General features: G+C 44.5%; 1 protein-coding gene across 5 annotated transcripts in view; it reads left to right on the plus strand.

Annotated features, from left to right (window-relative positions):
* RGL3 (ral guanine nucleotide dissociation stimulator like 3) overlaps positions 1 to 26,478 on the plus strand; it is a 43,562-nt gene extending 17,084 nt beyond the window's left edge. For 4 of the 5 annotated variants that reach the window (XM_066593665.1, XM_066593666.1, XM_066593667.1 and 1 more), the window contains exons 3-19: positions 1,334 to 1,432; positions 4,309 to 4,505; positions 5,497 to 5,571; positions 6,962 to 7,146; positions 7,224 to 7,339; positions 7,530 to 7,745; positions 9,076 to 9,179; positions 11,583 to 11,667; positions 16,053 to 16,136; positions 18,812 to 18,898; positions 18,983 to 19,015; positions 19,105 to 19,226; positions 20,750 to 20,839; positions 21,015 to 21,150; positions 23,213 to 23,404; positions 23,696 to 23,810; positions 24,645 to 26,478. In XM_066593665.1, the coding sequence (XP_066449762.1) occupies positions 1,334 to 1,432; positions 4,309 to 4,505; positions 5,497 to 5,571; positions 6,962 to 7,146; positions 7,224 to 7,339; positions 7,530 to 7,745; positions 9,076 to 9,179; positions 11,583 to 11,667; positions 16,053 to 16,136; positions 18,812 to 18,898; positions 18,983 to 19,015; positions 19,105 to 19,226; positions 20,750 to 20,839; positions 21,015 to 21,150; positions 23,213 to 23,404; positions 23,696 to 23,810; positions 24,645 to 24,739 (2,031 nt within the window). In that variant the 3' untranslated portion in view covers positions 24,740 to 26,478. The remainder of the gene's footprint in view (positions 1 to 1,333; positions 1,433 to 4,308; positions 4,506 to 5,496; positions 5,572 to 6,961; positions 7,147 to 7,223; positions 7,340 to 7,529; positions 7,746 to 9,075; positions 9,180 to 11,582; positions 11,668 to 16,052; positions 16,137 to 18,811; positions 18,899 to 18,982; positions 19,016 to 19,104; positions 19,227 to 20,749; positions 20,840 to 21,014; positions 21,151 to 23,212; positions 23,405 to 23,695; positions 23,811 to 24,644) is intronic. The other variant, XM_066593668.1, reaches the window with a different exon arrangement.
* The last annotated feature ends 1,180 nt before the right edge of the window (positions 26,479 to 27,658 follow it).

The raw sequence follows: 27,658 nt of genomic DNA on the forward strand, positions 1-27,658 counted from the left end.
AGCAGAATTATGAATACAGCTCTTAAGTACAGTACAGACTCAGGAGATCAATACAAAACAAGCAATGGACTTGGTTATTTATACCTGTATGTAAATGATGAAGTGTTTTGCGATGGGGTATTCCCAAGATAGAGTCATCACCTAGTCCCAATTCTCCGCTCCTTCTTACTGTGGGCTTTCTGCACCCCGTGCAGTGAGGAGATTAAATGGAGCGGCACTTAAGCATGCATGGCGTCGCTCCATTCATCTTTAACGGGGCTGACTGAGATGATCAGTGGCAGTTCGACTGCAGCGATCCCCACCAATCCCCTCAATGGGGATCTGGTCAGTCCCTGAGTGCATGCAGCAGAGGGGGAGCAGGTGTGCTGCCGTTCCATTCACCTCAATGCAGCGCTTTGGTAATCTCCGGCATTGAATTGAATGGAGCAGCAGCAGCATGCCTTCGTGAACTCAGCTCCATTCACTCTAAGACCGACTACACCGCCATTCTCGGGATCGGTAGGTGCCAGTAGTTGGACCCCCACCGATCATAAAGTTATCCCCAATGCTGTGGATAGGGGATAACTTGGCAGAACGCCTTTAATGGGAAAATTGCTTTAAAGTAATTGTTCGCTTTGAACAGTTCCTTTTTGTTAGAAGAGTTCCCCAGGAATAACATGAGCACTGCGTGTTCTGCCACTGAGGCCCGCAGCAATCAGCTGTAATCTGTTGAACAACCTGGTAGTGTTCAATTTTCCTGCAGCTCCTCCACAGGTGACATGAAGCATTACACTGTTCCTGTTAAAATCAATGAGCTGCCCATTTAATATACAGATGTCCAGGTCTCTCCCCCTGGATAATAAATGAGGGTCCTGAACAAAGGACCCCCTAAATGATAGTCTTAATTGCGCTATAGGTGACAAGGTTGCTCTATCCAAATGCAAAGCAACAGAACACTTGGTCAACCCTACTAGTGCTCATAGGGGAGCCCCCCTCTGTGAAGGTAAAAAGTGTGTAGAATTTAGGGTGTAGAGGGTGGAACAGACCAGGACTGCAGCGTTGAGTCCTGGAATGGACTGGCTTCTCTAATATATAATTTGGTTTACACACCTGGGCCTGGTGAGTTAATAGGGCGGCCAAGAAGTAGAGGAGGAGGAGGAGGGGGACCTGGCCAAACCGGACGGGTGACTTTTAGATTTGGAAAGATGAGAATTAACTGTTTCATCACCAGGTGAGAGCAAAACCCTTACTAGAACCCATAGGAGGCATGAAGCCTATTATTGTGTGTACACAACAGACATGACAGAGCCTCGGGCTGGATGATCACCCTGAACTTGTTCTCTTCTCTTCTCAGAATCCTCTGCAGGAATGGGGGGAGGAAGTGGAAGATGGAGCAATCTATGGAGTGACCCTGAGGAGAGTGAGGACGGAGAGCCCCTCGGGAGACTTCCTGGTAATATGGGGGAGGACACCACATCTATTCTGAAACTCTCTACTGTCTATCCTGCCCTTAAAGGGGTATTCTGGGTGTTCACAATTGATCGGCAGGGATCCATCGTTTCAGACGCCCGCTGATCAGCTGATCCTACGGCCTGCTGTCCGTACAGTGGCGGCGGACATCCGCATTGGTGGTCAGGGCTGGAAGTGTAATAGATATCTTCACTCCAAATGAAATCTATGGGAGCCAGGCCCCTTATTGCACTGTCGACCGCGACCACCGATGATAATATCCAGCGTGCTACACTGAGTGCAGGCCGGACGATCAGCGGTAATCCCGAGCGGCAGACATAAGCGGATTACCTATTGATGAACTATCCTGAGGACAGGTCATCAATAATGATTGTCCAGAGCACCCCTTTAACTCTTCTTATCTTTTCTCCCTGTACCACTTTAACCTTATCCTGTACACGCCCTCATACATTCCTTTTAGGCCATGTTTACCTCTGCGTTCTTTTATCCCGTTTTATCAGACCCATTTTTTCTTACTCTTTTGAAAAATTTTTAAACCGAGGCCTAAGGCCGGGCTCAGACACGTACATGCTGCATTATCTTGCCATGTATGCGCACGTAATATGCGCCAAGATGGTGCTTGCTGCGATTTTTTTTTCTGCAGTGTTAATTATTATTTTGGTTGCATTCAGACCAAATTCCGTCATATGTGAACGCACCCTAAACAGATCCCGCATGAAATGCCGGATGAAAAAGTTGTGCGTGCAAGACTTTTTCGTCTGGTTAAAATGGCGGACAGGTGCTGGAACCGGACGGAGACCATTATAGTCAATGAGGTCCGTTAGGCACAGTTTGGTTCCGCTATCAACCACATCTGTTCATCCAGGGGATTCTGTTTATCTGGTCGCTGATGTGAATTTAGACTTATTTTGAAAACCCATTGAAAGCAATGCGGGACAAAATCCAAAAACCTTTAGTTCCATTTTTGTGTTCCCAAAACAAAACAGAAAGAGGGCATTGTGCAGGAAATAAGCCAGGCAGGGGTGAATGGCCCCCAAGTCCTATTGAGATCATTGCAAATTTTACTGAATCTGTTATTTTTTCGTTTTTTCTGCTTTTGGGACAGAATATAAAATGGAAAACAAAACACTTCTGGACACGCAGCCTAATTATTGTGTATACCATCACATCCTGCTTGTAGCCCTTTATAGTTCACGTATATCTGCCTTGTACCCCTGTATTAGTCATACACATCCTGTACCCGTTTTTACATTATATATATCCTGCTTGCACACTTTTCTGACTTACATTAATCCTGATGACTGTTTCCTTTTATACGTTCAATCTGCACAACACACACAGAAGGATCCAACATGATGTCAGCCCGGCAGGTGTGATGGCGCCCCCTGCCCTCTCTTATCCTGTCATCACGTTTGTCCTCGGAGTTTGTGATTTTCAGCAGTACATCCTGCAGCTGATGACGGGCTCGTGTGCCATCCAGCTGTTTGGCCTGACATGAAAGCCAAGTGTGCCAGATCTGGGCGAGTGCTCTGATACATGCGTGACCCAGAGAACTGGCAATTACCACTAATAGTCACTTAATAGCACTCTCAACTAAAACTAAAATTATATAGTAAGTGCAGTAAAATTCTTCCATGACGGCATGAATGCAACCTGATAATCAGATATTCTGGATTATCGATGGGTTATATAGATATAAAATTCTCACTTGAAAGAGTAGAGAACGTGACTTTCTGGATTATTAAATGCCAAATTAAAGGAATCTCACTGTATACTGAGTTTAAATGAATGTTCTGCCTTGACCTGGGGTTAATGAAATGCAAGTGAGAAGGCTGGAGGAGGGAGATGAAGATGCAGCTTCTTACTATTTGGGCCTGTGAGACTGCATGATGTGAGAAGTGGGCAAACATCTGGTTGGCTCAAAGTTCTGTGCACAGCACTGTAATAGGAAACTACGCCAAAGTAAGAGCACACATCATATCCAGGAGAGACTGACTAATTAGAGAGCATGCAAGGAAATAGAAAAGACTCAAAATATGTAGGTTAAACATCTAAGGCTGGGTTCACACGGGGCAGATTTGCCGCGGAATTTCGCTGCAGCAAATCCGCCTGCGACTACTAATCCTGACATTGACCAGCCATGTTGCCAAGATTTGTCAAAAATCTCATCCACACGGGGTGGATGACCCATTGCGGCAAAGCCGGCATAAACCGGCACTGTGGCGCGGATTCCCGGGTCGCAGCATGTCAATTCTTTCTTTTTTTCCGTTGCGGCCTCGCTCCTTTCTATGGGAGAGCCATCCGCAATGGAAAAGGTAAGTGCCGCGGATTTTGAAGCTGCGCTTATCCCGCGGAAATCTCGTGTTTTTTTGCTTTGGCTAATCCGCCCCGTGTGAACCTAGCCTTATATGCAACTTCTGCTGCGTACACATGATTAGCCTAAAGGGTTTATGGTAGGATTTGAAAAATATAACCTCATTCTTCAAAAAACAGTGCTACCCCTGTCTACAGGTTGTGTGTGGTATTGCAGCTCAGGTCTTGAGATTCATGAGCAGGCATAAAGGAGTTTATACGGTAGGATTAGAAAAGTATAGCTGCATTCTTTGAAAAAAAACGCCACCCTTGCCCAAAGGTTATGTGTGGTATTAAAGCTGAGTTCCATTCACTTCGGTATTCTTTAAAAAGCGTACACGGCAGAGAATCGGGGCTTGAGGTTCATATGCAAGCATTAATGAAGAGACTCCATACTAAGTTTGAAGACGTCGGTCTCACTTCTTACTTTTTTATGTTTTCTTGTCCTCCTCTCTTGACCTCTCGGCTCATCTCCTACTTTATTTAACTTACTCCCATTGCCCTTAGGCTGTTGCACCATCTCCTGGTTATGTCCATTATAAGACGTGTAAGGTCCGCAGCCTCCGTGCTGGGACTCTGGAGAAGCTGGTGGAGAACCTCCTAGTGGAGTATCAGGGAAGTGATCCTGGATATGTGCCCACCTTCTTGAGTACCTACCGTGCCTTTACCTCACCTGAAAAGGTCCTGGAGCTTCTACTAGACAGGTGGGGGCAACAAAGACCATACTTTCTTTTGGGACAATTTTCTTCATCCTTCTTATCTTACCTGAAATGTCCTTCTCTCATCTGTACCATTACTTATTCTGGCATCAACTTCTGTCTTCTCTGTCATCAGGTAGGTTGGGTGAATGTCTAAGTGACATTATAACATTGCTTGAGGATAACAATGTGAATCTTTACCAAACAAAGATGAGCACCAAAAAGACCTAAAACACCAGCTAGGACACTATTGTATGGATAATTCCAACCTCCTTGCCCTCCACCATACTGAATTAATGTCAGAATGGGATTTCTTGGACCCATAGTAGGAAATTATCCTTAGTTCTCACCCTCCATCAATACAGAACATTCCAAATGTCTAACAGGTCATTTGGAAGTCATCCTACAAGAAAAAACCCTGGGGTCTCCAAAGTCGCTTCCAAATGGGTTTCTCTTCAACTGGCCCTTTGAGGCCTATTTCTGTGTTAGAGCCTGGGCGTTCTGAAGGATCATCTGGTGGTAAAGTCCATCCCTAGAAATAGTGTCTTCTAGAACATGATGTGTTTTTGTTAAAACCAGAAATATAGCTGGAGAAGATCCATGAGTCCTGAGTTCTGTGTGCAAGAAGTTTGCCAACAGGTCACCTGTTTTAGCCAAGGTTTAAAGTTGCATTGCCAGGACAACAAGGTCCGATTGAAGAAAAGCCTAACTACAACTTCGATTCAAACCACAGAAATTGTTTAGTAGTACGTTTTTCCCACTGACTTGACCAAATACGAGGTCGCTAGATTGGCCAAATTGGGTGGATGCCCATCTCTCGCTCCTACCTGACAGATGGATAAGACACATTGAACCTCATGCATCAATAATAATAATCTTTATTTGTATAGCCCCTAATGTCTTAGTGAAATTTATACTCTTGTAGCCCAAAAGAACCAGAGTCCACATATCCGAGAATGGAATCTGAACTCCAGTAAGTTCTTCATTTCTTCTACAGGCGTCTCGAGAAGGTTGGTGACAAGGAACCCGCAATACCTGGCAGCCCCACTCCAGACACTCCATCTGTCCAGAGGTCAGTGCCACATATATCATACTGTATATTCGTATACCAATTTTAAGCTTAGTCAACTTTTTCCTACGGTAAAAGGGTCAGTTTTCTTAAAGGGAACCTATCACCGGCTATGAGCACCATAAACTAAGTTATAGGGCAGGTTACCAGGGGCCCGGAGAAGTATTTTTTATACTTACTCGCCTCCTTTTGCTCGCACTGTCATCTCCAAAAGTCAAATATGCAGAAATGCATCGAACTCAAAGCCCCAGGCTGTGCGTGCACGCTCCCATTGATTTTTTATGGGAGTGCGCGTGCACAGCCTGCAGGTTTGAATCTACTACACGGTTCATGCACTGACTTAGTTTATGGCCACATCCTAGGGTGGTAACACATTTCCTTTAAAGGGAAAATGAACCCTCACATTATCTTCTAATATAACATACTGACCGCCGCCAATTCTCAAATGAAAGCACTCCACCATATTCAAATCCTTTCAGCCATAACCTTTTTAGGCCCAGGCTAAATTAAGGCTGGTGAAAGCAAACGGGTCTAAGTTTGGTGGAGGAGGCTTTCTACCTCATCGACATGGACTCCTTTAAAAGGAGAAGTGTATGGGAGTTATGGAGCCAGCCTAGATAGTGATCATCAGACAACCACCATGGAGGGTGGGTAGTAGAGGTCCCTTAGGGTCCAAAGGTGGAAGTGCCCTCTGTGCCCACCCTAAAATTCAACCCTGTTTCAGTCACAATATTATGGTTTATGAGCAGAGGATTAACATTCTTTGGCTGGAGATACACTTTACGAATTGCAATAAGGCAGATGGAATAATACCTCTGTAGCGCCACCTATTGGAAGGCAGCATTCCTTCAAGACTCTTTATACAAGCCTTGTAACAATGACTTGGAATTAAAAGCAAAGCCAAACTCCATGTACAGACAGCTGCTTCAGGGTTTTTGCCCTTCATCCGTGAACAGTAGGAGTCTGGCTTTGCTAGTGAGAGGCCGGGGATGGGGGTCAGAAACGCTATCTTTTCTCCTTAGGGAGGGCACCTAGACGGTGAGTGAGGAGACTCAAAAGGCAATTCACGCTCCTCTGGGTAATATGCAAATAAGCTGTCCGTACATGGAGTCCGGCTTTGCTTTTAATTTTCAGTTATTGTTACAAGGCTTGTATGAAGAGTCTAACTTTGGCTTGAAGGAATGCTGCCTTCCAATAGGTGGCACTGTGGAGGTATTATTCCTTCTCCCTTATTTGCATATTACCCAGAGGAGCATGAATGGCCTTCCGAGTCTCCTCACTCACCATCTAGGTGCTCTCCCTAAGGAGAAAAGATAGTGTTTCTGACTTTACAAATTGACATGGGCAAAAACGTGAATAACCAAATGAGCCTGTTTTGTTCCCTTTATCTTAGAGTGGTACGTGGTGTCCTCCAGACTTGGTTAGAAAGGCACCCTCAAGACTTCCGTAATTCTTCACAATGTCTGCAGATGATCTCCTCCTACCTAAGTCAAGACTGCAGGGAGAACCCCAGCCAACTCCTCCGCCTTGTAAAAACCTTAGAAGAAGAAGAAGGAGAGCAGGATTCTTCACCAAAAGGTAATATCAGCCTCCGCATAGAGTATTCATATGTCACTGTAAGTCTTCTGTAGGGCTGACATTTTCCCCTCAATCAGATTGGAGATCTGTATCTCGACCAGCAGAGGGCGACTGTGACACCTCCGAAAATGTCACATCTTTATTATCACACCCACCCCAGGATGTGGCAGAACAACTTACACTGATAGATGTGGTAAGTTCAGACTATATGGGTCTACCAGGAGAATGCCAGCAGTTTAGATACTGGATATTCATGGCCACAGTTAATCATCACTGACCGCAAAATTTGCCCTCAAATATATGAATGTTTGTATTCCTCCCTCTTTGGGAAATATAAAAGGCACCCCCTAACAATTATTATCTCATCCCTTGTTTTGCTCCAGGATCTCTTCCAGAAGTTGCAGTTCTGTCACTGTCTTGGGAGTATTTGGTCCCAGCGGGACAAGAAAGAGAATAGACATGTTGCACCCAGCGTCCGAGCCACTGTAGCCCAGTTCAATGCAGTGACAGCCTGCGTAACCGCGTCCGTCCTGAACGATATCCAGATGAAGCCACAGATGAGGGCCAAAGTGCTGGAGAAATGGATCTCTATAGCACAGGTGTGACCCATATAAAAGGTACCGGGTGGTAAAGATTGGAAGGAGCCACATCGAAGTCAGTCTGCTCCTCCCACCACAGAGTGACAAAGTCAAGAGGGAGGAGCTATGTGACATGGAATCTACACCTTCCAACACAGGATGATAGACAGGAGGGAGGAGCTATGTGACATTGAGTCTGTTCCTCCTACCACAGGGTGACACAGACATGAGGGAGGAGCTGTGAAGTGGGTCTGCTCCTCCTACCACAGGGTGACACAGACAGGAGGGAGGAGCTATGTGACATGGAGTCTGTTCCTCCTACCACAGGGTGACACAGACAGGAGGGAGGAGCTATGTGACATGGGTCTGCTCCTCCCACCACAGGGTGACACAGACAGGAGGCAGGAGCTATGTGACATGGAGTCTGCTTCTCCTACCACATGGTGACACAGACAGGAAGGAGAAGCTATGTGACATGGGTCTTCTCCTCCTACCACTGGGTGGCATAGACAGGAGGGAGGAACTATGTAACGTGGGTCTGCTCCTCCTACCACTGGGTGACACAGACAGGAGGGAGGAGCTATGTGACGTGGGTCTGCTCCTCCTACCACTGGGTGACACAGACAGGAGGGAGGAGCTATGTGACGTGGGTCTGCTCCTCCCACCACAGGGTGACACAGACAGGAGGCAGGAGCTATGTGACATGGAGTCTGCTTCTCCTACCACAGGGTGACACAGACAGGAGGGAGGAGCTATGTGACGTGGGTCTTCTCCTCCTACCACTGGGTGGCATAGACAGGAGGGAGGAACTATGTGATGTGGATCTGCTCCTCCTACCACTGGGTGACACAGACAGGAGGGAGGAGCTATGTGATGTGGGTCTGCTCCTCCTACCATTGGGTGACACAGACAGGGGGGAGGAGCTATGTGACGTGGGTCTGCTCCGCCTACCACTGGGTGACACAGACAGGAGGGAGGAGCTATGTGACGTGGGTCTTTTTCTCCTACCACTGGGCGACAAAGACAGGAGGGAGGAGCTATGTGACGTGGGTCTGCTCCTCCTACCACAGGGTGACACAGACAGGAGGGAGGAGCTATGTGACGAGGTCTGCTCCTCCTAACACAGGGTGACACAGACAGGAGGAAGGAGCTATGTGACGAGGTCTGCTCCTCCTACCACAGGATGACACAGACAGGAGGGAGGAACTATGTGATGAGGTCTGCTCCTCCTACCACAGGGTGACACAGACAGGAGGGAGGAGCTATGTGACATGGAGTATGCTCCTCCTACCACAGGGTGACACAGACAGGAGGGAGGAGCTATGTGACATGGTGTCTTTATTTTTCCCAGTACTGCAGATTTCTGCGTAACTTCTCATCACTTAGAGCCATATTGTCAGCCCTGCAGTCAAATCCAATCTACCGATTGAAGAGAACCTGGGCTGCGGTGAGCAGGTAATTACCGTGACCCCCCTACTTATACACCAAATGCACACCTACTAATATTAAAGTGAATTCAGGCTACTTTCACATATAGCAGCAAAACCCTCAGCGTCTCCACATCAAAAGCCCTGCACCATTGTTACGGATATTTACTGGAAATCAGCTTCTCTCACCCCAAATACTGCATGCTGCTGTACCAAGAGCGCAGCACAAACCAGCTACTGCTACTGAGCACCGCGTCCGCTGCTGGTCATGTAGCATCACATGACCGACGCATCACATGAACACCAGTGGTGGCGCTTTGCAGCAGTTGCCGGTGTGCGCTGCCCCCTGGGTACAGCAGTGCGCAGTATTGGGAGGTGAGCGCAGCACATGCTGAACTCAGCTGCAGATTCGCAGCTGATTTCCAGTCGGGTCTTTAATGCAGCAATAGTGCAGATATTGCTGAGGTAAATACACTGCATTTCCGCTACGTGTGACCAGAACCTTGCAGGAATTTTTCTTTCAATATCACTATCTCTAATTACTGAATTGAAGGACAACTCCAACAAGAACTCTTGCCCATTTACACGGGATGAATGTCGCGCAAATGATGCCCTACACTCGTCCCTGTGTGTACTCGCTCCCATGCTGCTGTACACAAGTGAGTATCACTGTATCCCCTGACAGAGCGGCCAGCAGGGGGCCGGGACAGTTGGAGGAGATTTCTCTCCTCGCTCTCCCCCACCTCTCTCCATTCACTTAACACAGCGGCTGTTCACTACTGAACAGCTGCTGTTTACACTGAACGATTGAACGATGATCGCTCAGTGAAACAGCAGCCGTTCAGCACTGAACAGCCGCTGTGTTAGGCCTCGGTCACACGGGCGCTTTTTCCCGCGATTTGCAGATCTCATAACAGATGCGCATCCACAAATCGCGTGACTGGGGCCGACGATTCGCTGAAAAAGCTGCACCTAGCAGCGTTTTCAGTGAAACCGCCCCACACTGCCCGCTATTCTCTGCCACAGCTGTGGCAGAGGAGAATGATGTTTGCCCATTGAATTCAATGGAGCCGGCAATACAGCCGGCTCCATTGAAAGCAATGGGCTGCCGGCGAGCGCGGGATGAATTTTCGGGAAGGGCTTAAAAATATAAGCCCTTCCCTGAAAATCATCCTAAAATGCGTAAAAATAAAAAAAAAATCCCCGCCTGCTGAATACTACACAGAGCAGTTCAGGAGAACTGCCGGCCGGACGCGACTGAACTCCGTCTGCAGGGAAAAGGTGAGTATACATTTTTTTTTAATTTTTACACATTTTAGGATGATTTTCAGGGAAGGGCTTATATTTTTAAGCCCTTCCCGAAAATTCATCCCACGCTCGCCGGCAGCCCATTGCTTTCAATGCAGCCGGCTGTATTGCCGGCTCCATTGAATTCAATGGGCGAACATCGTTCTTCTCTGCCACAGCTGTTACAGCTATGGCAGAGGAGAACGATCTTTAGTATATGTTCTCAATGGGGTCGGCGCTGCTGCCGCCGGCCCCATTGAGCGCGTATATAGAACACAGCGATGCGCAGAACGCAGATAGGCGCGTTCTGCGAATCGTTGTGTCCTATAATTGATCGCACATCAGCATAAAAAGCGGACATGTGACTGATCCCATTGGGATGCATTTGGTCTATAGATCTGCAGATCGCAAGCGCATCTGCAGATCGGACCAAAAAACGGTCGTGTGACCGAGGCCAAATGAAGAGGGGTGGGGGAGAGCGAGGAGTGAAATCTCCTCCAACTGTCGGGCCCCCCCTGCTGAGCAAGCCAGTGATACTCACTCCTGTGCAGCAGCACGGGAGCAAGTACACACAGGGACGAGTGTTGGGCATTGGCTGCCCGACATTTGTCCCATGTAAATGGGCCTTTACAGAGCTGCCAGAACAAGAAGTGTTGTCATGGAGAAATAACTGTCAAAGTTTTGGGGTAAGTGTAGTTCTGATATAGCTATGTGCATCTTAGTGTCCGTAAAGGGGAGGAGTCTGACACAATTGTTACTGTAGGATTGTAGATGTCAAGGAGATCCACATGCTGTTACATTGTAGAAACCATACTGTAACAGCTAATACAGGAAGCTGAAAGTCCTTACAGTATGCAGACGAGGACTGGAGTCTGGAGTTCACCTTTAAGTCTTTATAGATGTGACTGACAGACCGCCGTAAGTAGCGTTCACATGTCGTTGATTTGCTGCGGATTTTGTAGCAGATTTTGGTGAAAATCTGCAGCTGTTTCACCTTTTCAATTGAATTCAGATTGAAGGGGCGAAATCTGCTGCCGATCTGCACCAAAATCCGTAAGAAGATCTGCAGCAAATCAATGAGCTGTGATCACATCCATGTGGGATCCCTTCCGCTCATCTATAATCCACTCCTTTGATTCCGCAGAGACAATCTGACCATCTTCCACAAGTTATCAGCCATCTTCTCAGATGAAAACAACCATGAAATGAGTCGGGAGATTCTGACCAAGGTAATCTATAAGTACCCCTGGGGAGGGTTTTGTCTAAATTGCGTGAAATGCGGTTATATGAAGTTAAATACAGAACCAGCATTTTTTTGCAAAAATAGTGACACCCCTGGGCTGCTTCTGGTATTGCAAGTTCAGTCCCATTTAAGGCCGGATTTACATGGGTGAGTGCAATGTCGGTTCGGGAAACTCAGACTGATATCGCGCTTGTTAATCTGCGACTGCGATGCAGTTTCAAGAAAAATGCTTCGCATCTTTGCATGCGAGCGTGATTTTTTTTTTTTTGGTGCCTTGGAAAATAATGGATGATATCTCCCCCAAAATAGAACATGCTACTATTTGTCGCCCATGTTAATAGACCCAATGCAAGTAGTGGGTTCTATTTTCGTGTGAGTTTTGTGCGTCTTACAACACACAAACTCACACGATTAAATTGCCCGTGTAAATGCCCCATAAAAGAGTTTAAAGGGTCGTCACATGTGGATAATTTCTTACATATGTTTGCTTATGGTATACTGACACAATGGAGGGTAGGTGCTCCCCTATGTACAAGCTACAACACCTTTAATGCATTCTTACGAAAGCTTTTCCAATAGTCCCCCTGCATTTCTCACCTTGGATGGTCAATACCAAAATCATCAGGTGTTGTACTAAAGGGAAACCATCAGCAAGTCAGAAGAAGAGAAGGAGAAGAAAGCTCTTCTTCCCTAGCTACACTTGCAAAACCAACCTCTCAATGATACCCTAAAGACCTCCTAATGATAACCTCGTTGTGCCAATCAGGGACAGATTATAGTTAGGGCTCATGCAGCATGTGTCCTGACGCCTCCTCCATCATCAGAACTGGCTATGCATTTACGCACAGGCATGGCCATCTCTCCTACATGTTGTCTTGGTGGCTCCAGTTGGGTCCAGGTCCAGGTTCCCCATCAAACTTTTTGCCCAAAGGCCTTCACCAGTCTTTAGCTGCTCACATAAGGGCCATTTATACAGTCTGATGATCAGGAAAGAACATTCCTAGAAATGTTTTTCTGCCCGATTATCAGGCTGTTTGAAGGTGCCGCCAATAGAGCACACAAAAAGTTGCAGCACAAAAAATGATCTTTGCTGGCAGCACATCTCCCGGTGTGAACGGAGGATGTGCTGCCGACATGATGAAACTGTATGGGGAACGATCGATCGTATGAATGATTGTTCATCCCCTATAAGAGTCTAAATCGGCCCATGTGAAGGCCTGGTAGTCGAGCACCAATCTTATTGATCTGAGCTTCTCTACTGGAGCAAATTGCTCTATGAAAAAGGATCTTATATAGTAGACTTTGCAGCTATACTTAACCACTGTGTCCATGAGGAAGTGCAGGCAGAAGTAATCACATCCCCGTAGAACTGCCCATTCCATTATGCAAGTCATACCGCTTAACCCATAATATTATGCCAGCCACACAGCAGTGCCCAGCACAGTACTGACTACAATAAACAATGCCCTAATGCCTATGTAGATCTGCCAGCCAGCGTGTCCTTATGATACTACTTATTTATATACAGGAGGTCACGTGCGAACAGCCAATCAGCAGCCACTTCCATGCATCTGTTTCATAATATACAGTTGCAATTGAAATTATTCACCCACTTTCCAAATTAGGTTTATTTGCCAAATTAACAAACTTTCAGCTGTTTGCAAAAAAACCAAAACAAGAACAATTTAAGTGGCTCGGGACAACGAATATAGCAAGCGGTTTCTCCAAATTCAACACAAAATGTCTCCTTTAATGGCTACCGCAGCAGTCTCAGACTTAGGGCTTGTTCCGACGTGCGTATATCGGCCGGGTTTTCACGCCCGGCAAATTTACGCTGTCCCTTTCTGCAGGGGGAGGAGGCGGGCCCGGCTGGGAGCAGTGTACTGAGCTCCCGCCCCCTCTCCCCCCCTCGCCACTATTTGCAATGGTAGGGGGCAGGGCGGAACTTAGTTCTGCCCCTGTCCCATCCCTCCCATTGCAAACAGAGATGAAGGGCAGAGAGGGGGTGGGAGCTTAGTGCACTTCTCCCGGTCCGCTTCCTCCTCCTGCAGAGAGGGACTGTTGGAATAAGCCCTTAGGGCGAGTTCGCATCTGCGTTTTTTTCCTCGTCTAGCTGCACTCACAATGGAAAAACGAAACAAAAAAAGACTCCGTTTTTGTGCACATAGAGGTCAATTCAAACTGTTTGCATGTTTTCTGCGTCCTATCTTTTTTTAAAATTAGAGTAAAAGTGCAGACTGCCGCACTTCGGTTTCCAGTTTAGAAAACGGAACCAAAATGGAATAGTTCCTTTCCATTTTTTTGTTAACATCATGGTCAATGGGGAACGGGAACAAATGGAAAACAACGGATCTATTTAAAGTTATTGCAAACACAAATCCAATGTAAATGCAGGCAGGTCTGTCAAAAAAAGGCAGGAGGAATGCGTCCCTTTGTTTTCATTTGATTTCCATCTTGTATGCATGTATTTACTTTTAAAACAAGATCCATTCTAAAGCGGAAAGGAAAACACAGATGTTCACCTGCCCTGATTAAACCCCTGAACTGAATGCCTCCAAAGATCACACACATTTGCAAATCAGGTGTTATCTTAAGCACATCTGATGCAACTATTCAAGGGCTTTATTAGTTGCATCAGGTGCGCTTAAGATAAAACACATTAAATACCTGAACTGGATAGGACTTTGTTGACTGCAATGTTTCATTCGATGTTAGAAATAGTCAAGAGACTGATCCAAAAACGTATTAGAGATCATTACTTGTACAAACAAGTAAAAGAATACAAAAATATATCAAAGGCGTAATGTTCCTAGAGATACAGTTGGAAGCAATTTGAAAATTTAAGTTAAAAGAACACTGGCCACACTACCTGGACGTGGCAGAAAAGGAAGCCATCACTGGTGGCCACCATATTCCCGACTGCAAAAGACCTGCAGCAAGATTTGGCGGGAGCAGGCACTGAGGTTCCCATTTGTACAGTAAGGGCTCTTTCACACGAGTGTATGCGTTTTTATGTTCTCTTGTCCGCGCAGTAAATTCAGATGAATGGACGATTTCCACGATCACGGCCATAAATAATTAGCATTTTCTCGTCCATTGACACGACCGTGAATGATGTTTTTTAAAAAAAAAAAATATGTCGCACCTGCCGGAAAACCCTGGCTTGTCATAAATCTTGGGGAAGCCTTCAAATGCCTAGGGAAGCACAGCGGTGGCTCAGTGATGCTACAGTGAAGCACGGCGGTGGCTCAGTGATGCTACAGTGAAGCACGGCGGCGGCTCGGTGATGCTACAGTGAAGCACGGCGGCGGCTCGGTGATGCTACAGTGAAGCACGGCGGTGGCTCAGTGATGCTACAGTGAAGCACGGCGGTGGCTCAGTGATGCTACAGTGAAGCACGGCAGTGGCTCAGTGATGCTACAGTGAAGCATGGCGGTGGCTCAGTGATGCTACAGTGAAGCACGGCGGTGGCTCAGTGATGCTACAGTGAAGCACGGCGGCGGCTCGGTGATGCTACAGTGAAGCACGGCAGTGGCTCAGTGATGCTACAGTGAAGCACGGCGGTGGCTCAGTGATGCTACAGTGAAGCACGGCGGTGGCTCAGTGATGCTACAGTGAAGCATGGCGGTGGCTCAGTGATGCTACAGTGAAGCACGGCGGTGCTTTGGTGCGGCTCTGCTTTCTCTGTTGCTGGAAACCTGCACTGTGTGGAGGATAATATGGATTTAATCAAGTATCAGGAAATCCTAGAAAAAAACCTCATGCCTTCTGTGAGGGAGCTGAAGCTTGGGCGTCATTAGACCTTCCAATGGGACAATCATCCCAAGTAAACCTTAAAGTCCACCAAGGCTTGGCTTTAGAAGAAGTCCTGAAGATTCTGCAGTGGCCGCCTGACTTGAACCCCTTAGTAAATCTTTGGTGGGATGTGAAGACGGCGGCTGCGCACCAACCCAAGAATATTAGTGACCTGGAGGCCATTGTCCATGAGGGCTAGGACTCCTCAGGAACGCCGTCAGAAGCTGCTGTCTGGCTGTACATCACGTCTGCAGCCGGTCAGTACAACAACAGGGTCTCTACTAAGTACTAAAGACCACGGTCATGGAGGGGTGAATAATCCTGAGACTGCAGGAGTCATTCCAAGTGGCATCTTGTGGTGAATCTGGAGGAACCGCTTGTTCTATTAGTTGTGTGGAACTATTTATGTTATTCTTGTTTGATTGGGTTTTTTTTGCAAACAGCTGAAAGTTTGTAAATGTGGTGAATAAACCCGATTTGCAGTGAGGAGTGAATAATGTTAATTGCAGCAGTATATAGGACATCCCGTATGTATACATGTGATTCTCCTCATTCTTCCTTTACTCTTTACACCAGGATGAGATTCCACTTCGCAGGACAAACAGCGCTCGTAATGAGCCCCGCCCACTTCAGAGGTCGGCGTCGCAGGTTCGCTCCACGGTAGGTCAAAGAAACAACGCCAGGGTTGGCTGCCATCCAATGCTGCTGTGACATGGAAATGAGTAACTAGTCCTGCTGTATAATATTAACCCCGAGAGGCAGTGGAGGGACACAGGGCAGCTGCACATTACATAACACACCCATATGATTAGCACCAGATTTCACTAGTCTGCCATTCCCAGACACACACAGTGCTGGACTATTGGAATTACTGGCTGGTAATTCTAGAATATAAGAGAAATCTCACACGTTCTTGAGCCCAGGAGCTTACACTCGTATTCCCTTTTTTGCAAATGCACACCAATTTTTAACTTGCTTGTTTAAAGGGTTAAATAGTAGCAGTAGCAGATGAGAAATGCAGCAGGAAATTTAAATGGGTTGTCCAGGATTAGATCAACAGGGGCAGCTGCTATTGATTTTATTGAGACCCCCACCTGCAGTTACAAGTGCTGGCCACTACACAGGGGTTGGAGCAGCAGCTTCCGCTCTGTACCCCAGTGCATTGTGACGCTAACAGTGGGTGTCTGATCAGCTGATCGGTCAGTGTCCCGAGCAGAGGACTCCAGCCGATCAACTATTGATGACCAGCTGTGTTCAACAACTATGGACGCCAGCTGTCGAACCATCTAGATGCCATGGGCAGTCCTGACCGTGGAAACTTGGCTATTATTAGGGAGATGAACTCCATTCATTGCCCCTCTCCATGACACAATAGCAGGGTGACAATGAGTTGCCAGTCCAGTGCCTACTGCAGGCCCCTAGGGCTGCCATGTAGTGATGCAACAATAGGCAACAATGGAAAGAACAGTATACTGCAATTCTGCAGTATTGCCTTACATTGTACAAGCGATCACAAGTTCGATTGGCTAATAGTACTCCATGAACATGGCTCTCAGGCTCGGTCAGTCCGTTTCTTCGCTCCTCAGTAAAAGCAGCGGTTCACCGTGGCTCCTTATCTCCATAATCTAATCACACATAACATCTTGAGAAAAATGTCCCCACCTTATGTGGCGCGGTGTGCTTAACCTGTTCTTCCTCCTCCTCATGTTGCGAGCTCAGTGTTTTTCTTGTATGCAAAATTTCTGGAGTGTTTTTGTACGAGACACACAGAAGTCTCTGACTATACTACACAACGTGCGCTGTTATGTGGCATCCATAGATACCTTTGCCTCCTTGTAGCGTGGCTCCACTGTCCAGATGTCAGTCTTTAGATCTATCCCGCGACATATGTAAATTAGCGGTGGACCATCCGATGGGCGGTCCACCGCTGCCTGAAGTCTGGGCTCGCTCTCTCTCCTCTGTTTAAAAAACTGCCACCGATATCCCAGCAGGGCCATGCACAGTGCATCCTTCATAGTGTCAGCTGTAGGACCCCAATACGAGTGACAGCCACCGATATCCACATCAGTGACATCTACGATACTCCAATAGGAATGAGAACTGCAGGATCCCCAATAACTGTCACACCCAGAAATACCCCTAACTGTGACAACCACAGAGTGCAATAAGTGACAGCCACATTGTGCCAATAAATACACTCGAGGGGTGGAAGACCTTGACAATCCATGAAGAGCACTGTAAGCATGATGTCACTCAGGGTCACAAGCTCAATGCTGGTGTGAAATAGTTCTATTATCTTCTTATGCTTCCTCCGGCATGAGTAGGATATGAAACAGGTCTGTATACTATAGACAGGCAGCCTATCATATAGCACTAGCCTTGTAAATGTGCAGAGCAAATTATCGTCACCAAAACAGGTTGTACATGCTGAGCTGATTGTTTAATATATGTATATAGCGGTCAGAGATCCATTTTCTGACACACAACTGCTAATCCCCATGTATTGACCTACAGATAAATAGCATACAGTTCTGCTTGTCCACCACTAGAGGAAGCTCAGTGTATAATGTTTTATTATGGAGTTCAGTGTACAAACAGTATTCAGTCAGCTCTGGAGCTCCCTCTAGTGGTGGGGACAGGCAGTCAGAATTTCATGATTTAAAGGCTATGTGCACCTTTGCACTCTTTTATATATCAATGTGTTTTGGGAGATTAAGACTTTTTCTAATTGGTTTTCATAAAAAAAATTCTGATTGTTTGTTTATTTTCAATGTTTGTTTTATTATCCAAGGGACTGCAGACTGGAGAACTGAAATCTTAGCAGATACAGTCAGTGACAGTAAATTGATGAGTTGCTTCTCAGCCCTCCCCTAGTCTGCTCCCCTGTCCTGAACCAGCATTCACTCCCTTTCCATTGAGCCCTGTAGCACAATAGCAGGACTGTGAGGGGGGAATATTACACACTGAGGAATTTCTGGGAAACGACCAGTCCAGAGTTTTCTCTGGAGTCTGGAGCTTGGGCACACGAGAGAGACCAGCAGATCAGTGCAAGGGACTCCACTGGCCAGAAACGTGAAAGTAGTAAAGCATGCAAACCAAGTATGAGGCTTTCTAAATGCATGAGAAGGAAACCTCAATGAAAAAAAAAATAAGTTCATTATTTTTTTGTGCAGGAACTTAGTAAAATGAGTGTGTATTGATTTTCTATGCACAAAGATTTCCCTAGCATTTAACTATGTCTATGCAGGGGATTTGCAGCTTTGTATCAGACAAAATGTTTCAAGCATAAGATATAAAGTGACAGGCATAAATGATCTCATTTGCTCTTATTTCAGAGACCAGCCCAAGGGACAGTGCCTTATCTCGGGACATTTCTTACTGACCTTGTCATGCTGGACACGGCACTTCCTGATTATGTAGAGGTGAGACCGTTTTTTATCAACCCTATAATACACAACTGCCCTTCAGCCCCTCCTCCACTTACCTTCTTTCTCTTTCCTTTATAGGGTGGGCTGATAAACTTTGAGAAGAGGAGAAAGGTAAGTCTTGTCCCACACCGATCAATACAATCATATTGAGTATACTCATCACCATCTAGTCCCGAGAGCTCACACTCTACTGTTTTTAGGAGTATGAAGTCTTAGCTAAGATCCAAAAGCTTCAACTCACGTGTCGCCATTATGTTCTAACGCCAAAGCCGGAAATCTTACAAGGGTTTTACACTCATCGGCAGCTGACCGAGGACCAGAGGTGAGGAGCTCTTGAGTTTTTGGTTATCGTTGGTTCAAACTTTCTATAGTGAATAAAAAATGCTAAGGAGGAAGTCTTCAGAGTTCTTCCATTTGAACAATGGGCCAATTGTTTTTAGGTTTCCCCATCCCCCTAATAGGACCCGAATGGTGTTAAAGGATGTCTGCCCCCTTGCAATCATTTTTTATGGCTCCGATGCATCTAAAATAAGAAATGAAGCAGTTTTACAAATAGTCTTGATTACAAACCTCCTACTGTTTTGTGCCTAAAGCTCTTCTGCTGATATATATACTGAATGGTCACTTTATTACAAACCTCCCATTTAGTAGCTTGTTGGACCTTCTTTGGTCTTCAGGAATGCAGCAGTTCCTCATGGCAGCCATGAACAGGTATCAGAGGACCCAGGGTGTGCCAAGAAGACAATCTCCGCCCCATCACTTCACCTCCACCCACCTAACAGGAAGGGTTCATCAAGTCATGTTGCTTGCGCCAAATTCTGACTTTCCCATCAGCACGGTGCAGCAGGAATCTGGATTCATCTGACCAGACAATGTTTCTTTGCTGCTCATTGATATACTTTTTGCGCTCTTTTGCCCGCTGGAGTCTCGCCTTTCTGTTTCTTCTTAGACATAATGGCACTGGTTGTCTGCTGTTATTGCTCATCTGTACTAAAGAACAGCAAGTTGTGTGTTTGGACATGTTAGTTAGAGAACCAACATTGTATCCAGCTGCAATTTCCTTGATTGTGCAGCAACTGTTCATCAGAACGATTTCTGACATCCCCTCTGACCCCTTTCTGTGACGAGTTAATATCATTCATAGGATATTTTCCTCAACCATCCCATTCTCTGTATACTCCACACTGTTATATGAGAAAACCTCAGGTGGTTGAAGGTGAAATCCTGGCCCCGGCTAGTCTAGCATTGATGACTCGGCCTCGCTGGAAGTCACTCAGATCGCTGGATTTTCCCATCTAATGTGGATCTACGGAAAACTTGTCACATGATTTTATGCTGCACTCCAGGGTCACTGCTCTAATCTCCATACAGGGAAGGGCCATTGATAAAAGGGCCGGTGTCTAATAAAGTGGCTACTCAGTGCATGTTTCCATAGTAACAGACTACAAACAAACCCTGTGTAGTCTGATCCTGCAGTCATCCTCCCTTTCATCTTGTAACCTGCTGATTGGGTGCTAACACTGTAGGATCTGACTACACAGTGGTTGTTTGTCTGTTACTACAGAGACGCGTATAGGTCTGTAAACACAAAATGGTAGATTTTTAATTAAGACTGCAAACTCACTTCATTTTTATGCACTGGAGCAATATAAAAACTTAGTTGCAGAGGTGTACATACCCTTTAAGCTCTACAGGGGTGTGTTACTACAAGGCACTACTAAGGTTTGAGTCTGTGTCCACATTAATGTCTATTGTCACGCTCAAGCCTGTGAGAGTCGTCTTCATATTGTGCTTTGGTGTATGTATATAAATGATATGTTATTTCTCTATATTCCTATCTTGCAGTCACAGGATATCTCGCACCATTGAGCCTCCCGCAGATTCCTGTCCAAATTCTCCACGTATCCGCAGGAAACTAACCAAGAGGTTCAGCTCGTAAGTGTCTTGTGTGTGAGATGTGACACCGCTATAGCAGTCCGATGGCTTTAGGTTGCCAAGCCCCGCCACCTAGACTAGCCATACCCTTTAACTTTTTGTTTGGCTTTCTGCTTGAGGCAGTCTGTAGCGATAATGCTATACACCATTGGTTATGTGGTCATGTATTTCACAGGTTACTATTAGGTTCAGAAGTGTTCAGTCCGAAGATGAATGGAGACCGAGTATCTCCGTCAGGTTCCTGCAGCAGCTGTGAGATTGATGAAGGGCTCATCGCTGTGCTGTGTCCTGCAGAGTCTGTCACAGCTAAGGTATAATGTAACCCTAAATCAGTTATTACTAGACGTAAATTACGTTACACCATTCCCACTCTTCCCAAAAGATTAACTAACTTCCATATAACCCCACCATCATAAATAACCTAAGACATAACCAGTATTTCATCATATAACCTCACACATCACCGTATAGTCAGTATACTGCCATATAACGGTGGGTTTGGCCCTAGTGTACTATAGACTGACTTAGTTGGGTCTATTACTGAGGACATCCCTTGGTTTTTACCCTTCAACCCCACCAATTGGCATTTGGTGTTTGCTGTAGGGAACCTCAGGCCATTACTCCAGAAGTAGTCTAGGTGCTGTGGAAGCTGATACACACTGGTCAGGGTATATGTGATCTGGTACCAGAGGAGCAGGTAGGGATATGGTCAAAGTACAATGCTGGAGTTAGGGCAGACAGAATTATTGCATCTTCTCCTGGCTGAGCTTCTGCAGTGTCCCGGGTCAGCTCACCGCACGCTGGCTAGCTTTTTATGAAGGCTGCATTACTCACATTCCTTCCGGCCGGGTCAGTGAAGGTCAGGTCCCTGGACTTTAGTGTTCACTGATAGGAAGGAATTCTAATCTATTTCAGAGACAGCTTGCATGAGCAGTCTCTGAAGTAGATTGGCACTTCCTCTAATGGCCTGTGATGTAAAGTACATTGGCTGGCAGGAAGGAGACTGACAGCCAATGTACGTAACCTCACAGGAAGGAGAAGAATCAGGCAGCTGAAGGTGAAGTGACGCCCCTGGACTGCAGGAGACAGAAGAAGATAGGGGAGGTGATGATCTGGTAAGTAGACTGATGGGGGAGGAATAGGTAAGTATAGAACTTTTCTTTTCTAATGACAGAATCCCTTAAAATTGTCCTATGGATTACTCTGTCTAAACATGGGGGTGTCCCACTGTGCAGGAGTATTAAGAGATGAAACACACATTGCAGCAAATTTATAACAATCTTTAATTGGCAACTGAATATTGGTACAGTCACTCTTAAGTTGCACAAAGGAATTAATCGCACTTTGAGCAATAGGGGAGAGAGGAAGAATAAGAGTTGCACTTGCGCACCGCACTCTGTCTCTTATATCCAAAAGGCACCCCTATTCATCCCATCCATATAACACACATGCTCTGCCCAGCATTGCACCTGGTAAAGCACACCAAAAATATGGCTACTATGGGGTTCATAACCAATGTCCACGGGGTTACGACAGAGACTATCATACTTTCGCAACTGCACAGACAATGCTCGTTATCAGTCAGCCAGTAATCATCAGTTGTCTTCTCAATGTCAGCAACTACATAAAAAACGAGCATTATATACAATTACAATACGCCATATAGCACTGCAATTATGCAATAAACAACATAGCATTATCTATGCTAAAGCTGGGTATTTTCCTTGCTAAACACTAGCAATTGCAAAAGCAAGACACTCTTGACTGGACAGACAAGATTAGACTAGAAGTAGGCACTATGAACTTGGGACTAAAACAAGGAATACTGATTGAGTTGATTGTTTTCACAGCTATCAACTGCACCACACTGCAGAAACCAAAAGTATTTATAGAGAGGTGAACCTGTCAGATACTCCTCTCTGTAATGAGGCTCAGCAGTGTAGTCTTCTGATCCCCTCCAATGGATCATAGCAGCTGCCCCAGCAAGTTAGAAAACAAAAAATAATGAAGCAGCAGGATTTCTTCTGAACATAACAACACTGTTATATACTGGTATACCTCCATATAACCTCACAGCTCACAACATAACCAGTATACTTCCATGTAATCTCACATAGCCCCATATGGCCAATATACCTCCACATAGTCTTACAAAATGTCATATGACCAATATACCTCCTCACACATCACTATATATAACCATTATATCTACAAAAACCTGCCATACATTCCAATAGCAGCTACCCCCCCTCCCCCCATCATATAACCTTACACACCACCAGTATACACGCTCATTTACAATCAGTAGTTGGGTTGATAGATATTATAGTGTTAATAAGATTCTTCTGCTGAAGTGATTTATGATTTCTGTAGGATCATGGGAGTATGATGGAAGTTATCACTCCACCCAGCACTCCGGTCAGAGAAGACGCACCCCGAGGTGTTTCATCACCTCGCTCTCCAGTCTCCCCCTCCCTCCCGGTGTACAATCAGCAGATTGCAGATCTCTGTATTATCCGTGTCAGCATGGAAAACACTCATGGAAATCTGTACAAGAGTATATTGGTAAGAAGCACCGTACACAACACCAGTGTGTGGCTGGGAAAGCTGGGTGGCAGTCAGTATGGCTACCATTACAGCTATGACATCCAAATTTACCAAAAACGAAAATAAACTAAGAAATGGCTAAACAGGTTTTTAAAAAAAAAAAATATATATATATATCGCAGGGTTATTTTATTTTTTTTTACTTCTTCCACATTACATTTCTGAGTGACTTCCCCCCCCCCCCCCCCCCCAGGCTTTAAGAATATAAAACCAGAATTGGTGCTTTATAATTTCTTGTCTCCTCTTCAGCTCACGAGCCAGGATAAATCCCGCATTGTGATACAGAGAGCGCTACATAAACATAATATTGAGTCGTGTAAATTTGACGATTTCCAGCTGGTGCAGCTACTCTCTGAGGGTAAAGGTGAGGATGAAAATGTTTCCGATTTTTTTAAAATTTCTTTTTATAATTTCTTTTGTATTTTTATAAATTTGTCTTATTTTTTATTTTGTCATATTTTGGTTTTTCTTTATTTTCTACCAGTTAAGCAAAACTACGCTACCAATGAGGAAGGAAAGTGACTTTTTTGGCTCAGAGCTATGGTAATCACTTGAACGGACCCTGGGGTCTGGACCTGATGTACAGTGTGATTTGCTTTGCATCCCAAAGTCTAAATATCTTGAAGTTTTCCCATATGTACAGGCGTTGGAATAAAACAGCGGGGACAGTGCGCTTATACTGTATCTGGTCCCAGACAGTTAGAATAGGACAAATTTCGGGATTCCTATTTAGTTCTAGTTTTTTGTTTCATAAGCTTGATAATACAGGAAATCTGATAGTTCTGAATCAAGTAGACCATTTAATTTTAAACCGCTAATTGTAAAATATTTTTGAAGCCTTGGTCTCGTTGCTTGACTTAAAGGGATCTCTAGTATTTGGGATTTTTAAAATAGACCCATAAAAAATGCAAATGGAATATGAATCAAAAGTCTTTGTTCCATCTCCCATTTGCATATTTTCCCAGAGGCGCTTTCATGGCCTATATGTCTCTTCACAACAAGCTGGTGGTCTCTACAAGAAGAAACAGAACTTCCCCTGATCAGTTGTACTGCAGTGGTGTACTAAGATGCTGTACCTAAGTGGTGTACTGAGATGGTCAATGTATGAACAGAACCAGCATGTAGTATTAGTACCTCTGCTCGCCACAGCATATTGGATATCCAACAAATTATTCTTTCTCTCTCCAATCCATTGCAGAACTGACCATCCCCGACACTGCCAACGTATATTATGCCATGAACACTTCTGCCAACTTTGACTTTGTGTTACGGAAGAAAGTGAAAGTCAGCTGACCTTCAGACCTACCAAAGCCCATTACCCGGGGACTACCACAAGGGACTTCCTGTAGAAGCATCTCCATTAATGTAGTACATTACTCCGACATGTATATTTATGAAGACCGTGTAGTCTATAGCAACTGGAAAGATCATCTTCTGATCCTGTGTTTCTCCGGATTTTCTAAGCCCAGGATCCATTACGACGGCTTCTGGTGGTTACCCCTAAACTGTGTCTACTAATGTGCACCCTAATATTTAACATGTCTACTCATCTGAGATAATTTATATAAAAACACCCTAGAAATTTTTCAAAAACACTCCATCCTATTATCTTTGTATACACACTCCTCATATTTATGTTCATGATTGTATGGTATGGTTCTGGATTCAGAATGAGATAACCGGAAAGCTAGTGGTTAGTTTTTAAAAGGAACATGACATAGTGGATTGGGGTAGTGATCGGGGCGTGACACTGTTCCTGGTAACATTTTGAGGCACATGGCTTATGATTTATCACTTGAAGGGGTAGTCCAGGAATTCAACAGAATGGCTGACATCAGTTAGGTCTAGGATGTATAGAGGCATCTTTAGACTGGAGGGGGATAAGGGCTGGGGGTGAGGCTGCAAGCAGGGCCTAACAGGAACAAGCATTGTGGCCTTAAGATCCACCCCTGACCTGTGGCTCCACCGCTTTCCGGTCTAGAGATGCCTTTACCCTTGCTATGATGGGTTTCTTATAGACTGCATGGATAGCGACCACATTGTTGAATTTCTGGACAACCCCTCTAAAGGGCAATTCCAGTCATATGAAAATGATCTTACCTGTACAGGTCCATATTTCTGTCCATAAGGGGCAGTATTATTGTATATTCTTGTACATAGAGGGCAGTATTATTGTATATTTTTGTACATAGGGGCAGTATTATAGTAGTTATATTCTTGTACATAGGGGGCAGTATTATAGTAGTTGAATTCTTGTATACAGGGGGCAGTATTATAGTAGTTATATTCTTGTACATAGGGGGCAGTATTATAGCAGTTATATTCTTGTACATAGGGGGCAGTATTATAGTAGTTATATTCTTGTACATAGGGGCAGTATTATAGTAGTTATATTCTTGTACATAGGGTGCAGTATTATAGCAGTTATATTCTTGTACATAGGGGGCAGTATTATAGTAGTTATATTCTTGTATATAGAGGCAGTATTATAGCAGTTATATTCTTGTACATAGGGGGCAGTATTATAGTAGTTATATTCTTGTACATAGGGGACAGTAGTATAGTAGTTATACTCTTGTACATAGGGGGCAGTAGTATAGTAGTTATATTCTTGTACATAGGAGGGCACTATTATAGTAGTTATATTCTTGTACATAGGAGGGCAGTATTATAGTAGTTATATTCTTGTACATAGGGGGCAGTATTATAGTAGTTATATTCTTGTACATAGGAGCAGTATTATAGTAGTTATATTCTTGTACACAGGGGGCAGTATTATAGTAGTTATATTCTTGTATATAGCAGTATTATAGTAGTTATATTCTTGTACATAGGGGAAAAGTATTATAGTAGTTATATTCTTGTATATAGGGGGCAGTATTATAGTAGTTATATTATTGTACATAGGGGGCAGTATTATAGTAGTTATATTCTTGTATATAGGGGGCAGTATTATAGTAGTTATATTCTTGTATATAGGGGGCAGTATTATAGTAGTTATATTCTTGTACATAGGGGGCAGTATTATAGTAATTATATTCTTGTACATAGGGGCAGTATTATAGTAGTTATATTCTTGTACATAGGGGGCAGTATTATAGTAGTTATATTATTGTACATAGGAGGCAGTATTATAGTAGTTATATTCTTGTATATAGGGGGTAGTATTATAGTAGTTATATTATTGTACATAGGAGGCAGTATTATAGTAGTTATATTCTTGTACATAGGGGGGACAGTATTATGGTAGCTATAATTGGTTTTAAAGGGTGTGGCTATATTAACATGGCTATATTCTGCTCCATAGAGGGCAGTAATATAATTGCTTTATTCGTATACATAAGAAGCAGTATTAAAGTAGTTCTATTCTTATCCTCAAGAGGCAGTATTATAGTACTTATATCCTTGTCCTTAGGGTGTCAAAATAACAGCTAAACAAGCCTGACAACTATTTTTCTAAGCCAAAAATACTCTCAGAGTAGTTGTCATTACCTTTTGCCCCACTTTTTTTGGCTGCTCATACTAGATGAATTACTCAGAAGGGGCAATAATGAGCATGTAGATTCCTCCCATGGAAGAGAATATAGGATTTGTACTCTATTCTGAGACATAGTGGGAGAGACATTTAAAATTACAATAATGTAAAAAAAAAAATCAAAAATAGTTCTTACCATGATGTCAATTATGACTGGAATTACTCATTAAATTTAAAAATCCAATATTGTGATATTTCATAAAAATGTGTCTTTGAATTTTACAAACGTCCCTCTACATGTCCCTCCAATTAGAGATTCAGACTCAAAACTGTAATAGAAAATGAATGCATAGACAGATAAAGGAGAGAACATACTATTTACACAGATATCTTCGCCCACATTCTAGGTCAGGAGATCTGGAGGCAATAAGGAACACATTTCTTTCATTGCTTATGACATTTCAAAGGATTGACCCTGGTGTGGAGCGAGTAGACAAGGTGCATAGGAGGAGTGTTGGGGGTGTAATACAATGATGGAATCCAAGTAATGAATTACATCTAGGTGTTATTTAATATGTAAATATAATCCTCCATTACTAAGGATGCTCAGGGTATCTGGCCAAATTTTACATTGTCTTAAAGGTCCAGTCCATTACAGGGGCTGACTACACCTGGTATAATTTGTATTAGATTCAGCAATTATATGTATGTTTAGTAGAGATGATCGAACATGTTCG

The sequence above is a fragment of the Eleutherodactylus coqui genome, chromosome 2 (assembly GCF_035609145.1).
Source record: "Eleutherodactylus coqui strain aEleCoq1 chromosome 2, aEleCoq1.hap1, whole genome shotgun sequence".
In the NCBI taxonomy this organism is placed as follows: Eukaryota; Metazoa; Chordata; class Amphibia; order Anura; family Eleutherodactylidae; genus Eleutherodactylus; species Eleutherodactylus coqui.